Here is an 18,499-nt window from a genome sequence, read left to right on the forward strand (position 1 = left end):
TCTACGTTTAACAATGAGCTCTCTTAGTGGAACCATTTGTAATTATTTTCCCCTACACCCAATTTGGCACTCATTACTGTACTGTACTATATCTAATGTAGTTTAAAATTCGTTGGTACCGTTTCAGGGTGCGTTGCGTAACCTTCACTTGTTGGGACATTCCTGGAGACATGAGCTATATACCACAAAAACTGCCTCTAAATATAATAGCGGCCAGGCTTTGCCAAGAACAGAGGAAACGAGGAGAACACAACCGTTGCAATAAACATGAAACGAAGAAGGGAAAAATGGAAGCAGTTCCTGTGTGTATATATAGTGTTACAAATATATAATAAGAAAAACGTTTTCTTAAAATGAATCTCTGTTGAGAATGCTAACTTCAGTGCTGCTGTACTGTTCTTGAAATAATGCATAATATTTTTCTCAATATCTTTCAGAATCTCTTTTTTATATAGAGTGTCGCATGCACTCAAAAATGTTATTAGCTTATTAAACGATTTCCGCGATGAAGTACTGTATAGTTCTCCATTCTATCTGTTCATCCATGAACTTTTCGCCGTGCGTATTTACCTCTGAGGAACGATTTCATTGATTTAGACCAAAACTGGCATGAAGGTAGCTTATGATGACCAACTGATGGAACTGCAAAATTCAGATCAGATCGATCAAAGACAATTTTGGACAACCCTAATGTCTCAAACTGACATATTATGTATCGTATGAAAAGCTTTACCGATTTGTACCAAAATTAGAGCAAGGTCATTGATATAGCCTACTAAATTTGATTGAGATTGACCAAAACCAAAACCGACGTGAACTTATTTTTGTCTGAAATGGTTTTGTTAAATTTCCATGTAGTCTATGAAGTCTACGTAAGTGGACAGAGAAATTTTGTTGAGAAAATTGATCAAAAACGGAGAGTCACACCAAAACTGGTACTGAAATATTCTCCTCTTAATTTAAGAATGTTGGCTGGTTGAAGTTTAGTGTTCCTTTGAGCACCGATTTTATATGAGACGTGGACTTACATCTTAACATGGAATCCTATCTCCATGAAATCCCACACGTAAACAGAATGTAATCAGGAATGTTCACATATCTTTTCTGGAAAATATTAATATCCCTTCTGTTCATTTCACATTGTGAACGCACACATGCACACAAGATAGATGACTGTGGAATACAATTGACAAGATCCACCAATGGATTAACAACGGATATAAGAAGCATTTAAATATTTTTTGATCTGACTTTATGTCATCCTATTTCTATCGGTACAGTGTTCTTAACAATTTTTTGCATACAAGCATGAAAAGAGCTATGCATTGTTGTACGAAAGTAACAAGTATGGTGTTCTTAGAAAAAATACAAAATGCAATCCTACTCTTATAGCACCTCTGTAAGACTCTGGCTTCTTTTAAAAAGTTGAGTTGATTTTGAGTTTAACGTCCCGTTCAGCAGCGAGGCTATATGAAACATGGACCTACTGATTAACGTGGAATCTGAACCACATGAGCTCCCGCCTGTAATCGAACCTCGGCCGCCCACGCCAAAAGCGCGTACGCTAACCGCTTAGCCACGAATGAGCTCCTCTTTTAAAAAGTCATATTACCTTGTGTCAGAGAAATTTTAGTTCCCATGGGCAAATGAATATATGCGCAATGAAGCATTTTCTTTGACCCGTTTTATCTTTAGTCCAAATTCTCAGTTTATCTCTCTACTCCTAACTCTCCGGATTTGCCAAACACCTTTGAAAAAACATCGAAAAAGAACTGGTCCATGCTAATGAACATCTGGCTACTTGTACTCTAAATTAATGACTAGTGTGTGTACTTTTGGTTCTCGATGGAGGAATGTCGAATGCACGACAGTGGTTTAGATTCTACTTGTAGGTCTCTTCATATTTAGGTTGCTACAGACAAAGGAAGTAAATACAAACCAAACAACCAATGTAAGTGAGCTAGAACTTGCCTCCGAGCAGGAAGCTTAAGATCCGTCAAATTTAAAAAGTTCTCTTAATTTGTATACTGATATGTTACGGTTAATTTTCATCTTTATTGGAATTATTTAGAACTACCTAAAAGCAAGTAAGGAATTCAACCAGATGGAGGATGCGAAGGATAACAGCATCGTTTAGTTATAGTTCGGTTAATTTCTTTTTCGATCACAGTTAAAAGAAAAAAAAAGCAATCACTGTACTATATGCATCCCACAACAGTTGCTAATGTTGGTGGTTGTCTAACATTCAAGGGGCAGTTTAGAACTCGATGCCCAAAGTTTAAATAAAGGCTAAATATAAATAACAGCCTTTAACACTTTAACAAGGCTAACTTCCTAGGTTTATATTTTTACGTGTAGTTGTAAAATAAGGTTTTCCACATGGAAGATCAATAATATGTGCGTAAATATAAGTACTAAATAAATGTTACAAACCAAATATCAAGTCGTCTAGAAAAGTATTGATCATTTGGAGATCAACATTGAGAAGACATTTATTGTTATTTGAAAATAAGTTATGAAACCACATATCCAGAATTTTGTTCGACGATTTTGTGCTATTTTTCTGGCAACACCATTCCGTCGCTATAGAACTTCTATGATATCTGGTCAATATAAATTTTATCAGACCCAGGTTCGATATAAATTTAATGACGTCTTTGGAGATAGGTTGTGAAACTCCTTAACAGGTGATATGTTCACGTACCATTCCATAACGCGTAGACCGATTAATATATATATATTGTCACACATGTTTCGTAGGCCGACCTATTCTACGGGAAGTTGGTGTCCTACTTTTAGTGTAGATATCTAACTAAACTACTAGGCTAACGAAAAAGTGGAAAAAGTAAATACATTCAGAAAATAACCGTCTTCAAAACATACTAAAAAGCAGAAAATAAAATTTTAAAAAACGTAACAGAGTTCAACAAAAATATTTTAAAGTAGTGAGTAATAAAAGCACTAAAAGTAGAAAACAGTTCATTACTTTTATCTATAAAAGTTCTTAAGCCTGTGCTAAGCCAAATAAATTTAAAATGTAATATAAGGCTTTATTTTACTTGGCTCAGCACAGGTTTCAAAAAGTTTTATGCATAAAATGTAATCTATTATTTTCTACTTTTTAGTGTTTTTGTTGAAGCCGGTTAATATATTTGGTCACACATGTTTCGCAGGCCGACTTATTCTACGGGAAGTCGGTGTCCTACTTTTAGTGAAGATATCTAACTAAACTACTGGGCTTACGAAAAAGTGGAAAAAGTAAATAAATTCAGAAAATAACCGTCTTCAAAACATACTAAAAAGCAGAAAATAAAATTTTAAAAAACGTAACAGAGTTCAACAAAAATATTTTAAAGTAGTGAGTAATAAAAGCACTAAAAGTAGAAAACAGTTCATTACTTTTATCTATAAAAGTTCTTAAGCCTGTGCTAAGCCAAACAAATTTAAAATGTAATATAAGGCTTTATTTTACTTGGCTCAGCACAAGCTTCAAAAAGTTTTATGCATAAAATATAATCTATTATTTTCTACTTTTTAGTATTTTTGTTGAAGCCGGTAATATATATATATATATATATATATATATATATATATATATATATATATATATATATATATATATATATATAGAGAGAGAGAGAGAGAGAGAGAATTTTGTTTTTGGCGGTACGCAACGGCACGTCGTAACTGTACTTTTTAAATAAGAACGGAATATTTCCTCTTCCGTCTTAAAAAGAGGTTGACGAGAATACTTCGAAAATAACAAATAGTAAATATATATTTTTACTGAAAAATCAGAGTTTTTATTGTTTTCCTATTCTTTTTTCTTTCTATAGAAAGAGTTGAGAATCTGTTCCTTGTTAAAGTCAGTTAATTCTATTCAGGGACTAGAAATATTTGGGCCCTTCTGTCTCTCGCTCGCTGGCACGTCCTCGTACCTCCATTTTTTTCATTTCTTTTTCGCACGGTAATATAAACCATAAAGGCTCTGAACCGACCAGATTTTTTTTCCTGAAAATACTGACCTCTCAAAACGAAATAATCCCAGCACTGTCGCTGAAATTCAATGGCCTTGAGAGATGGAAAGTTGAGGTTTGTATTCGTCAGATAAATAAAGCAATAAAGCAAAAGTGGGTGCTTAGCAAAAGTAAATCTCTCTCTTTCTCTCTCTCTCTCTCTCTTTCTCATACACACAAACACACACACACACACACACACACACACACACACACACACACATGCATACACGCCATGGGTACATGAAGACACAAAGGAACAAAGAAGCTCGCTAGCAGTAGATTAGATTTCTCAGAAATAGAAATAAAGATTCAGACAGTAAATCGAAACGTTCATTCAAGACGCAAAAGTACTTGAAAATTTCCATTCAAGTATCTGTACAAGCCAGATAAGAGTCTTTTGTTTTGGCCACGGGTGCAGTCCGAACTACCTTTTCCTTCTACAAATTTTACAATTTAGGATTGATTTTCTCACGGGAAATATGCTCTACCTCGAAGGGCGACACAGATTGAGTTGAGTTGATTTTGAGTTTAACGTCCCTTTTCAGCAGCGAGGCTATATGAGACGTGGACCTACTGATTAACGTGGAATCCGAACCACATGAGCTCCCGCCGGGAATCGAACCCGGGTCTCCCGCGCCAAAGGCGCGTACGCTAACCGCTTAGCCACGGAGGAGCTCCGGCGACACAGATGTTAGCGAAACTATTGTTTTATTGTTTCTTTGTATTCTAATGGAAAAAAACTAATTTAACTTCGGCAGAAACTTATTATTATTATTATTATTATTATTATTATTATTATTATTATTATTATTATTATTATTATTATTATTATTATTATTATTATTATTATTATTATTACCTGAAAGATATGCAACTTTTTAACCATTATGAATCTGAGATCCAGCGTACGGGCACCTTTATTTTTTAGAAAAAGGGACACTGTAATATATATCATAGAGTAAGTCGAGACGGAAGAATTTCTGTAGTTGGTAAGAATTTTAGATAAGTTCAACTCTAGGAAAGAATTCGCCCGGTGAGCTTCGAAGCGTTCTTTAAGCAGCCTTGCAGCGCACTCAAATGATTATATGATAATTCTATGAGGAATGTTCCCAGAGGGGCTCATTTTACTAGTGGTAATATTGTGGGCATAGCTTACTCACCAAATCTCCCTCTTGTGATTTTCCCTTTGAGAATACCTAAAAACTGATGATCTTGAATATAGGCCATAGACAGTTAAGAAACTGAGATGTTACTTCGTGCTAAGATCACAGTGTACGGACAATAAGATCACGGCAGTGTTATACGCACACTAGATAACTACTGCATAAGACTTTAAGAATGAATAGTTCGTGAGGCAAACATTTGAACATAACTTTGGAAACAAATTGATGATAATATGAAAAATATTGTACAATTTATTTTTCTCTTTTGTGTTTTCATGAACACTTTTCTGCAAGATCCTGTACGGTAAAATTATAGATGTCTATTTTGTGTCTTTAAAATCTTCAAATGAAGGCACTAAATATAACCTAAAAGAAAGTACCAAAGAAAACAATTACTATGGTAACGACTTAATTCTTTTACTCTTTGGAGATTTTGTCAATAAAATGACTATGTAAAGTAGAACCCTACAGCTTAATGTGTTGCATCATCGACAATCGAATTAGGATCTTTCGAAGAGATGCAAGAATACTAACTGTGCATAAAGGTTTACTAGGCAGGCTGGATTATACCTAAAAAATTTCAATAGTTTTTCCAAAGTCTAGTAGATTATAATACTCAAATATCGGAAGATGAGCCACTTTAAGTCGGTATCTAATTGATATCCCTGGTTAAAAGTAAAATACTCAATCGTTTCATGCTAATGTAAAAATTAACATTACTTTCAGTTTAACATTTCACGATTATGCCTGTTACGCTAAGGAAGAAAAATAATTAAAGCAAGTGAATGATAATGGAGTAATTACCGAAGTGAGGATGTGGGAGGAAACGGGAGTACGCCAGAAAAACCCGCGGACACGATGTTGTACACCACAAAATTACTTGCACGGGTGTGAGGGACCCCCACACCAGAGATAAGCGTTGTACCACTGAGCCCCCCAATTATATTGCTACATGACCATAAAAATTGTAACTTTTCATTTTTTCCGTGGGTTTTCTATATATATAATTAAATAAGTTTTTGTGTAAAACTTCAGAATGATGGTTAGCCCGTACATTCAACCAAGTACTCATTTATATATTTTCTCTTACGGTCTTCTGAGTAGAACAGATCAATTAAAATATTGAATTCCATGTCGTCATGAAAATTATGTTCTCCCCTAAATACAGAAAGCTCCACCAAAATTTATCAATTTATTTAGGAAACTGTTTTGACATGGATTTAAGGAAGTTTTGGATAGATTCAACGTTAGTATAACACTTGTACAAATAGAATTCCAAACAATAACGTTTACAATGAGTGAACAATTATTCAAATTTATGTTAATTCACAAGAATATTCACTTTTATGCATTTTCTAGTGAATAATTTTACGTCCTGTTTCTGAGGAAACTAGTTCCAAAGAAACATGTTTTGAAGAATTTGAAATATATTGTCTGCTACAAACTATCATGTATTTAATTGAATGAGTCTCCTCCCTAAATAGTGGAACGATGCAGTGTATTTTTAAGAGAAATGCTTATGACGTCACATAGTGGAACAATTCTTGTTAAATACTGCGTTGTCATTTTATTTTTTGCACATGTGTTCTTCTACCAGTGTGATTCAACAGAATGATTAACGATCTGTTTTCTCTTCTTCTCTTCTCCAGGATAGACTTTCGTTATTTGGCAGCGCCTAACTTGGCTAAATCCGAGGTTCTCAAAATGCTGGAAGAGGAGGAAGGCAGTAAGGTCCCAGGTGAGCCTCCCAAACCCACAGTAGAACCACCACGGCGGCTGCCAGGGAACGTTGAATGGCCGCCAAAATCCGACATCAAACAATCCCCTTCATTTTTCACGAGATGTGGCAGCCAAGGTAATCGCTGACCAAATCACCACCTCATTCTTCTCCTCCTTCCTTCCTCATCCGACGCTTGCACTGCAGCCACTCTCCTCTGTGGGTAACGATCATATTGTGACAATTTCCAAAAGAATACGCATGCGCACGGTCCATCGCACGCCCCTTTTTAAAAGTGTGTATGTGTATCGTTTCTTGAGAGGTTTGTCTTTTTTCTCTTTTTTTATTTCTTGTTTTTGGTGAACAAATTTGTTCGAATATACATACATACATACACACATATATATATAAATGAGCGAATGTGAAGTGCACTTTGGAACAGACGCACAAGCACATTGTAGCATTGAACAAGTAGTCCGTTCTCTCGGATTTTGGACTTGTGATTTATTTTTGTGGATATACCTATTGTTGTACGTACTGTCTGGTGAGACTGTTTTATTACTGTTAGTTGATATATTCTCAAACCCTTCACTTACGTTGTTGATTTGGTTGCGGGTATTTGGCGTAATGTGTATAACATGACTTAATCTGCACGTTTCAGGAAATACTTATCTTAACGTTGGAATCTTGAAATTGTTGACTGATTAATTGATTTGTATTTGCGTCCTTTGTTCACAACAAGGCTGTAAAGAATGAGATCTACCGTTTAAAATGGTATCTGAACCACTGTATTGTTTTCGATGTTCTTCCACCGAGAATCGAACCTGAGATCTTGTGTACGAAACGTATGTGCTGTAGCCTAAGGATGAGAGCTTTCGAGAATGCATTTTGCTAGTTGTATATTGATCTAAAAATTATGCAGAATCCTATTTCTGTGGAAGAGGTGGGAAGAATTCTAACTATATATTTAAAGCTCTAGTTAGATAATCCCTAATATCCATAATATTCTGCATTATATTTCAATCGTGGTGAAGGAACGTGCACAGTAACTAACTTTACATTGCATTGAAGCACAGTCCCTTTCTTAAGATATTCCTGCCGTAGAATTACAAATTAATATTTAATATGAACATTACATTAACTCCACCAGGCTATGCTAAAATTATTTCAGAAATTGTCTTAAATTATCAATAATACATTCATAGGCTCCTCATTGGTTTGTAGAATATTACATTTTGTGTGGGAAACCATATTAAGAAAAAAACATAGCCAAATATCTGCAGTTACTTGACATAACGAGTCTTATCAAAATTCCCAAACCTGAACAAAAATATATATATATATATATATATATATATATATATATATATATATATATATATATATATATATATATATATATATATATATATATATATATATATATATATGCACAACGCACTTTAAAAATGAAAAAACCTAAGTTATTCAGAAAAAATTTTGATTTTTTATGAGTCAAAACTCAACAAAATTGTTGCAATAATAAGTTGTTTTTTTTAACATGAACAAGAAAAATACTTTTTATTTTTACCTATAGACAGCGATTTCCAGTTGTATTTTGTCATAAACGTAATTTGATTTATTGTTATTAATATTTAGTAAAAACAATCGAACACCATGTCGAAGTCGGGTCGTTTTCCAACGGTATTAAGGATATCATTAGTATGTTTCCTGGTGTTGTTTATACGATGATGTGTGTACGTAGAAACTTGATTTATTCCCAAATTATTATTCCAGATAACTACATATAATATGTGGAATGTTGTTAAATCATTGAATACAGACAAGCTTTGGCAAAATCCTCGCTTTGATATGGCTATTATTGAAAGAAATGAACTCATTTCTTAGGATTTACCAAACTCTTTCTACATTATTCACATATTCTTTTGAATTAATACAGGAAGGCGGCAATTATGTACACGTTGTCTCTTAAGAAATACAATTTGTCTTCCCTCGAAATTCGTGTAAATTATTTAAAATAAGATACAACTCTAAGTGAAGGATTGGCTATATATTGACTATATATATTATCCCTGTGAAATTTAGATTTTGTTCTGTTTTCTTTGTGAAGTTTTGATTTTTTTGGTGGCATTTGTGATCGATGTGAAACTTCATTATAAATAAATATATTTAAGGACATTTTGAAGTAAGAGTTTAGTATTTCATAATAATTGTAATATATTATGTTGACTTTTCCCTGTAACATCAAAATATAAGATTATGAAGAGACACCTTATTTTTTAAATCGTAACTTTTGTTGTTTTATGTGAGATTCGATCATAATATAAACTTCACTCAATAAAGGAACATATTTTAGTCCAAGATAGTTTTGATCAACTTACAATACAGAACTCAATAATGATGAGTATAAATTTTAGTTATAAATTGCATATACTGTTTTCCATTTACACAACGAATAAAAATTATAATAAATAGAAATAAATGGTGTTAAGAAAATATAAATTATCTTAATTCTAACTATATTTTAAATCTTATAATTAATATTATTATGTATATAGTATATAGTTATAAATATAAGATAATAATTAGTGAGATCATAAAGTTCAATTAAAATAGAAGTACATAACCCAAGAAGACATACATGTGCACACTTTACTAAACCTTCATTATGCAGCCAGGGTTCGAAAGAGACTCTACTTCTAGGTAGAAGAATTTTTTCAGTGACGGTGAGTCTTCATAACTTCTGAAATAATTGCTAATTTGATTGATTTATTTATTGGAGTTTAATATATTTTTAAGTGTCCATGTTTTATGTTATACTGCTTAAAGTGAGAACCAAACCACTACTTAGGTTTTTATCCTAGTTTTTTTTTACCTCACTTGAGACAATTATATTCAGTTTCGTCTTTATAAAAGAGTTTTTTTTTTGTTTAGTTGAAATTTCTAGGGTAATTCTAATATGACATTTCATTAAATATTAACTTATGAGATATAAAATATTTAATGAAGGAAGCATGAAGCATTATAAGAATCTTATTAGAATAAGAATGTTTGTGTGAAACGCGTGAAAAGTAGATTTATCATTTAGATTAATTTTGTCAGTTTCAATGTAATATATATATTGATAGATGCAAACGTATTGCAGAAAGAAAAGTATTGGCCTAACATTTAGTCCACCTGGAACCAAATCCAGGATCAAACACTTTCTCTCTATTTTCTGTCCTTTGTAACTGCACATTGGAATTATACGTTAACTGTAGAAAAATCAAAATATAAGGTAAAATGTACGTGGAACATATGTATCTTTAATTCAAGTATTCATCTGATCCACTTCTCATTTTGATGTTAGAATATGATTAATTTTCGTGTCAAGTTCTTCCTGGTTTTTCTCTTATTGTTATAAGGAAGATATTTTAATTTAACCGAAACTGTATTCTTTCTTATTTAATTTCTCCAAAGTAAAAATTAAAATATTGGCTTTGTATTTCAGGTCTAAAGATATTAATGAAAATATTTTCTGAAGAGCAAATGAATGCTGAAAATTTTTTTTCTAGTACATTTTCCAAAAGAAATGCTTGAAATATCTCTTGACTGTTATTTCATCACAAGTAGTTCTCTAATTTCATAAACTTTCGAGATGATGTTCCCTTGGTAGAATTTCTTACAATACCTTCTTTGCTTGTTTTGATTCTAAAAACAAATACTAACATGTACATACTAATTGGACATCATATTGTAAATCACAATTATCACAATCACTATTATTATAAATCATAATCTGTGCGGGAGACCCGGGTTCGAATCTCTGTGGAAACTCATATAGTTCGGATCCCACGTGAAACTGTTGGTTCACGTTTCATATAGCTTCGCTGCTGAACGAAACGCTAAACTCAAATTCCATCCAACCCAGCAAATATTAATTTACTTGATAATATCGAATTATGCAACTGTGCTATATAGAGTGAAATGTTTATTATAAAGTGACCTAATGTTCTTTACTAGTTCTTAGAAGCAACTTAGGAGCTCTCATATTGGTTATTAGGATTGAATCTTTCCTTTTCTCTCTCTCTCTCTCGCTCTCTTCCACATGTACACCCAGGAAGTTTTATTTAAGTGGAAAACAACTACAAAGACGTTGTGGCCAAGTTTTGCAAACCACAATATGAGCCTCGCCCCATTCTTAGTTCTTGGTTATATTTTGGTTTCTAGAGAATCATGAAGTTTAACCTTGAATCGCAACAAACATTCTTGATGACGCATATACAGTGAGTTTTATTTCGCCCCTGGAATTTTCTTTCTGGCAAAGACATTTTCTCAAGTTTTTACTCAGTGAATTGGTAGTGGGCCAGGCTCGAATATTCATCCGTGATATGTTCTACTATATTTTCTGGAGCAACCTCAAGTAGGATTCACGTAGGCGTTTAAGTATATGAGTTTGTGAACATGCAAAACCTTTTCTCGTCTGGTTCACTGAAGAGAAACAATTGTTGGCACCAGATGGGCTCTGCATAAATTTGATTTCTAAATTTGCAAGGACATGCTAAATCCAGTGAATTTTATTTGGGAAATCTTCCCCTTTACATGTTCTTCTCTTAAGGATAAATTCTGTAGTTATATGTTATTCTTTCCGTTCCTTGCTCTATCATTTTGTTTTTGCATGATTTATTTGTTTAAGCGTATGTTTGACTAATTTTTTTTAAAAAATGAAAACTCTATTGTTACAATCTGTAAGTTTCAAACAACAAACTCTTCTAGTAAAAAGATTATTATAATGATAATTCACAAAGAATAAATAAGGCAGTTTAAAAGTCACATTTAAAAGTATTTACTCAAATATTAGAAAGCGAGTTTTCAATCTCATTGTCTATTGAATTTGACTGAAATAAAAGAAATATACAGAAAACTGAAAATTTGTTCAGTTTTTATGCTTATATCTTTTCCTATTTGAGCTGAATTTACTCACAGATAGATTGAGATTTTCCCGTCATTTTTGAATACCCATTTTAAAATATTATGTTTTCTAATATGATTAGAACGACTGGAACTTATCCTCAGTCCTTCATTGTCAATTTTACACTACTACACAATGAAATAATATAAATATTATATACAGAAAATTATATTTGCCTAGTAGCCTGGCAAGAGTAGAACCATGGAACTTGAAACAAGAATGGAGAAACAGATAATTCAGTTTATCTGTATTGAGTATTGAAATGAGAAACACATATAAGGTTGAAATTTCTTTCAGTCGCATACATTTCCAAAACCTTCATTCATATTTCTAAAAAATCCAACTTTATTTAAGTTTAATGTTTATCAATCCCTTTTCATTTTCTAATATAGGAAGTGATCTCCATCGTAGCTAAATGATGATTACATTCTATCAATGGTATGTACAGCTCAGGGCCACGCTTGGGCCATATTCGTTGTTCTTTACAATGCAACAGAAAGACATAAAACTCAGTTAACAACCAAACTGTGATTGCAAAATCTTAATTAGTATGAGATACAGTCAGCCAGCACTTCCTCGGGTGTGATAAAACTGTCGAATTCAATAACATTTTTTGTAACGATAATTCTAACGATAGTATTTACCTCAGTTTGCGATACTAATTGAAATAGTCGTATCGATTGCAATAAGTGGACATTCTGACAATTTCCTCGATTATAAAAGGTCCTAATGAATTGTACTTGCTTCACTTTTCATTCTCGGTTAACATCTATCACGGCCGAGTAAAAGGGTCTAAAGACAAAAAAAAAAAAAAAAAAAAAAAAAGATAGGTCAGTGACCAAAAAAGCAATTAGCAAACTAGTATTTACGTTTTAAATAGATTAATATACTGTATGTGATGCAGCTAACCCAAAATAAAGAATAGCAAGAGTTCTTTGGTATGTGCGAGTACAAATAGAAGTAAATTTAAATTCTACTACAAGATACTAAGTGCACATTGACTCTACATGTTGTACAAAGATAGTCAATCAATATGCAGAGTATATTTTAGTATATTTGAAGGAAAGTACTTTTTTCAGTTTCTCAAGAAAAAAGTGAGAAACGAAGACCATACCAGTGTATAAAAAGAAAAAAAGATGAAAGACAAATAAATTACCCTACAAGAAATCCAAACCGGACATTTATGACAAAAATATCAAATTGTTGTTAGAGGATCCAACAGATTATTGGTCTTCTGTGTTTATTGTAAGTTCAAAGGACATGAAATTGCATGGCGGAGAGGTGGACATAGATTGCAAATGAAATGCATCCTATTGAGAAACTCCCAACTATTATTGAATGGAGATAGAAAACACGCCGCCACTTAAAGAAAGAACACGCTTTTATCTGGCAAGCAAGAGGATTGGTTTCACTTCTGTCAAGTGGCAATTCGCAACGGGTAATGAATCGTTGCCGTCTAGTTCTCTTCGGCTGACTTCGCCAGTCAACGTTAGAATGTTTATAGACGCCTTCGAAAAGCAAGCACAGGAAATAACTCAACGGCATCTTTCTTTTCGTTCCTTCCTCCCCTCCCCTGCGTCTCTGCCTGCTAAACAATATGTCTTACTCGTCCTCGAACAAAAATAAAGAAAGTTTTTGTAGATTACATTTCATCACTTTTCCTCATTCTTCTTTTTAATTTTATAAAGAAAGAATATTGCTACATGACTGTGCTAGTGATGGAGTTGCAATTCGTTTCCCGCCTTCTAGCTTTCAAAATAACATCTCTGATGAAGGCGATGTTACCTTGCCGAAACTGTTACACAAGGGTTGTTAACATATATTTAGTGCTTTGCTTCATTAATACTTCTAAGTATCTTATAATTTCCTTCATTTTCTGGTTTTCATTGAATATGAGGTGTTGCATTTTAATAGATATCTGTTTTTGATATATGGTGCAGAATAACTGGTTCATGCAATATTGAGTTAATTGAACAAGTTCCAATCCATGTGGATTATGAATTAAAAAGAACTATCCATTTTCAAATTTCCGAAACAAAATAGTAATAATAGTTCATAAACGAATAATGACACTGATTCAGGAAACATTAGTTAAATTGTTATTGCTATTTTCACTTATGCTTTATCAGTAAAACATTCTAATTAAAGTACAGTACTGTATTCTACATACGAACTCCAAAACTCGGGAGCCATTTTTCGTGATCACATGTTGGTCAACATATTGAATTGAATTTAAGGTTGTCTTGTAAATTAAGGGCCGCGGTGGCTCAGCGGTAGAGCGTTCACCTCTGGTGCTTGGGGTCCCGGGTTCGATCCCGGCCCCCGCCAAGTGAACTTTGTGGTGGACAAACACCGTGTGCGTGGGTTTTCTCGGGGTTCTCCCGTTTCCTCCCACTTTCTTCATTCCACCATTTCATTCATCACTCATCATCACCGTCTCCTTTAGCCTAACCGGCATAACCGTGGGACGTAAAACTCAAAGATTTCATTTCATTTCATTTCTTGTAAATTATCCATTGTAGCTTTGGAAAATTCAAGATTGCTAATAAAACTCGAACTGGCCAAAGCAGTGTATATATTTTAAGATTATTTATATGTGTTACAGTTTCGGCTATGTTACATATATATTTCGGATACTTGAAATCCCTTAAGATTAGAAGCATTAAAATTGATGTTTAGGCTTTTAATTTAAAATGTGTTTCAAATGTGTTTCAGTGTTAAAGATGTGTTTCAGTGTTTCTTGGTGGTTTTCTTAGAAGGGAAGAAAAAGATGGAACGGAAAAAGGATGGGGATTGCAATTATCAAAATAACATAGCAAAGTCTGAAAATCCCTTCAAAGCAGAGACATTTTAATTATAGACGTTTTAGTGTTTTTTAATGTTTCCCTGAAATTCCTTAAGATTAGAGATATGTTAGAGATATGAGAGGTACGAGGCCGTAGACTAAGCTAATGCGGGGGTCTAGGGGCAAAGTCTCATCTAGCCTCTGTAATTTACCGAGCCAGCTAACACGCGCATTCTTTCCTAAACTTGAGCTTAAATATTATCGGGATAAGTACCTTCCAACTTAGTGACCCCGAAAACTATGGATTCGATAGTATCTCAGTCATCTCAGACACTTTATTTTTCACCCTCTCTCATCATCGTGTCAATGAGTTTGAATTTGGACTTTAATGACATCGGGAATGTGACTATTTATCTCAGCGATCCGGGAAACTATTGATTTGACCCGCTAATATCGGTCGTTTTCGATTATTTTCATATAATCCCCTTTCTATTCACTAGTTGGGCATATGGTGGTTCAACGTGGACTTAAACATCTGGAATGTCACTATTCACCTCAGCAACCCCGAAAATTATGGTTTCAATACTAACATCCATTATTCTTGATCATTTTTATACGTTCCTCCCTTTTCCACATTCCCTAGCAATGATAGGGGACCTTACCCCCACTGGGCCTGAACTTGGACTTAAACGGCATGGGGACTGTATGATGTCAAACGTGAGTAGTTGAGCAGGGATTGTAAGTAGTCGAGAGGTTATAATATCTCTTTCTTTTGTGTGAAATCGTTTGTTCGATTTCCGATGTGTATGGATCTAGGTTAAACTGTACAACTTATCTCCACATAGCTTTGGTACTGAAAAAAATGTTCAACTGCAATATTTGGATATACACCGTAAAAGAAGTCCTGAGTGAATGAGTAACTGATCAAAGCCCAGGGCAAACCGCTTAGGCTAGAAACTTGAAATGTTGACAGTGAATAGGATTTTTGACGTAAGGCTCCATTAAGGAAGGATTTTTGGAAACTCGATGAGAAAGGAGGAAAATAGGAGTGGCAATTATTATAGTAAAATGTCCATATCTCCGAATCTTTTAAGGGTAGACACGAGATTTGGTATATCAACATCTCATGAAAAATTATTAGTCAGTACTTCACTGTTTTTGATATTTTCTTTGGAATGAAGACAAAAAAGGTGGAAAGAAAAAGGGTAGGATTAACATCGTTATAACAGGATGACCATGTCTCGACATCCTCTAAGATTAGAGACATGAATTTTGGTGTTTACAACTTTTATTTAAAATAATGTAATACGTGTTTCAGTGCCCCACCCTAAAAGAGACGAAAAGGGGGAAGAAAATGGTGGAGATTGCAGTCGTTATAATAAGGTAGACATACAAGGGGTGTTTCTCGAAATACCTAAATATTAGAGGCATGTTAGGGATATGAAACTTGATATATAAGCTCCTTAGTCAAAACAAATGGGATATGCCTCAGCGTTTCCGGAAATTTCATTTTGAACGAGAGAAGGGAGGCAATTTCTATTTTTTCTCAATATATAAAAATGATGTCGAGGTTGTCAATCTTATCATCAGGCGAAGACGGGTGAATCATTTGAAATTAATTTTAAACACAGCAGCATTTGGGCCGACGTTGTCTTCTATCATTTCACTTTGATTGAAATGTGTATTCTAAGAGGAAAATTGTTTAAATTTTTCTGAAATAATAACGCATAAACATACTCTTGCCGTACGAAGAACGGAAGCCAAGGCTGAAATATTAGGTGAGAGGGGTTTGGGGGCGAAGTCTCAACCCAGCTCAAGGCATATAAGTTAATAAAAATACATGAATTATTTAAGTGTAAGACATACAAATTTTATACCTTAAATAATGATTAAAGGAAAGTTTCTAGGCTATGTGAGGTACCGGTATTGCTATGAAGAAAGAAAAAATGTAAAAAGGGAAATTTCGATGATTCCCCCTTATAAATAAATCTTGATTTACTAGAATCATTTTGTAATTACATTTTATATAACATTCTGCATAAATTAGAAAGAAAATGCAACAGTTACTAATATGTTCACAAATTTCGCTGACTAAATAAATAAATAAACATGTGCAAGACAATTACTAAACACTGAGCAAATGTAAGACAAACATAACACAGTATACCGCATCGCATCATGAATTTGAAAGTATTTTCAAAAGGTTATGCATTTACAAGGGCTAGATAAAATGTAATGGCAACATTGTTATAGCTCGTACGTGACTTTATACACAGAAGAATACCTGTTCAATTCCTTTAATATAATCGCCTCCCATTTCTATCACCTTCTGCAACACGTGTGGAAGGTGTCGTACATCGTCAGCGCGTCGTCTTAGTCGATCTTCCGCAGGGACCGTCATATGGCATAGATGTGACTTCTCTTTTGTCGTAGTGCTTTCTGTGAAGTGGTTCCTTCATTCTGACGAGCCGAAAAAGTCGTCACGAAGTCCCTGAAAGCATTGTTGTGCATTGTGTCCACAAGCTACTCCAATCTCGTTGTTCGTCTTTCTGAAACGTATTGTTATGGCACTTCCACTTTCCTCCTCTACTTTACGGCACTGATGCTTTTGTCTGAGTGAACAGACAGTCGTTACCACTCGTCACACTTCATTGCCTTACATTCACCTATTAGCTACGAAACTCTTGTAGTATTGAGACATAACCCTCTGACATGAGAATAATATTGTCATTACCTTTTGTCCAACCTACGTACGTATATTTAACCAGAACTTTGCATGTTTCATAAAACATCCTGGAAAATTCTGTGTAAAAAGAGCTAATGAAATATTTACGAGATACATAGTAGTTATTAATAGAAGTTATTTAAACTGTAATTACACGTCACACAAGTTTACAGGAATACGTTTTAAAAGCAACAATTTAACACTGGCGATACATTGTCCAACAATGTAACACGCACATATTACAAATAAAATATATGGGATGATATTTTGATATCAAGCACCTTTGACTTGTATAAGCGAGGTAGTATCACGAAATGAAACCACTTTTTTTTTTTTTTTTTTTAATCGTTTAATGGAAGTCACAATGGCTCGGTTGTTGAGTACTGATCACTTGACATAAATCGTGAATATGAATCCTGCTTGCACTAAGTGACGTTTATATTGGACGAACGATAGGAATAAATCTTTTCATGATACTTTTTTTTTATTAATTGTATAACTGTGTCAATTAAATTAATCGAGTTCATTAGTAGTGCCATGCATATTACAAATGAAGATTTTTTTTTAACCTGGAGAGAATTCACCTCTTTACTGACATTAACTATTAACTTATGTTAACCTTCAAATTATGAGTAATCCTTAAGTCTTTTTCTCTCTAGGCGATATTGTGTGAAAGTCAGATTCTGTTTTAATGAAATTTATTTTAAAACATTTTCTGAAAGTCGGGCGATTTCACTTACAACAATCCTCGACCGATTTCACTCCCAAGCAATGCAATCCATCGGGAAGCTTCAAAGAAAACGTATGCCGAATTCGGAGTGCATTTGTCCCCTTGCTCCTGTCCGATATTCAATCCGAAGCAGTAAGCTTATTTCGTATGCCTCAAAGCTAATACTCGTATTTATCAAGTTAATTAAAATAGGATAAAGTTGGCGAATGTTATCGCCGACAAGATAGACAAACTCCAAATGCATATCGTGTCGAATGACTGAAAATTGTTTCATTTAGCATTAACTACTGGTGCGCACACTGTAGAAGTGAGTGAAATGGCATACACATATTATATATTTAAAGATTTCTCAATATCCAGGGGTGATGTCAATTGCAACCAATAGGATTAATTCTTAAACCACTCAAAT

The 18,499-nt window shown here is 33.8% G+C and overlaps 1 protein-coding gene across 2 annotated transcripts in view; it reads left to right on the forward strand.

Annotated features, from left to right (window-relative positions):
• LOC145660683 (uncharacterized) overlaps window positions 1-18,499 on the forward strand; it is a 198,023-nt gene that overhangs the window by 163,319 nt on the left and 16,205 nt on the right. The window contains exon 3 of one of the 2 annotated variants that reach the window (XM_081726028.1): window positions 6,832-7,037. In XM_081726028.1, coding sequence (XP_081582154.1) covers window positions 6,832-7,037 — 206 coding nt within the window. The remainder of the gene's footprint in view (window positions 1-6,831; window positions 7,038-18,499) is intronic. The other variant, XM_081726035.1, reaches the window with a different exon arrangement.

Source organism: Thermobia domestica, chromosome 1 (genome assembly GCF_964235325.1).
Source record: "Thermobia domestica chromosome 1, izTheDome1.hap1.1, whole genome shotgun sequence".
NCBI lineage: Eukaryota > Metazoa > Arthropoda > Insecta > Zygentoma > Lepismatidae > Thermobia > Thermobia domestica.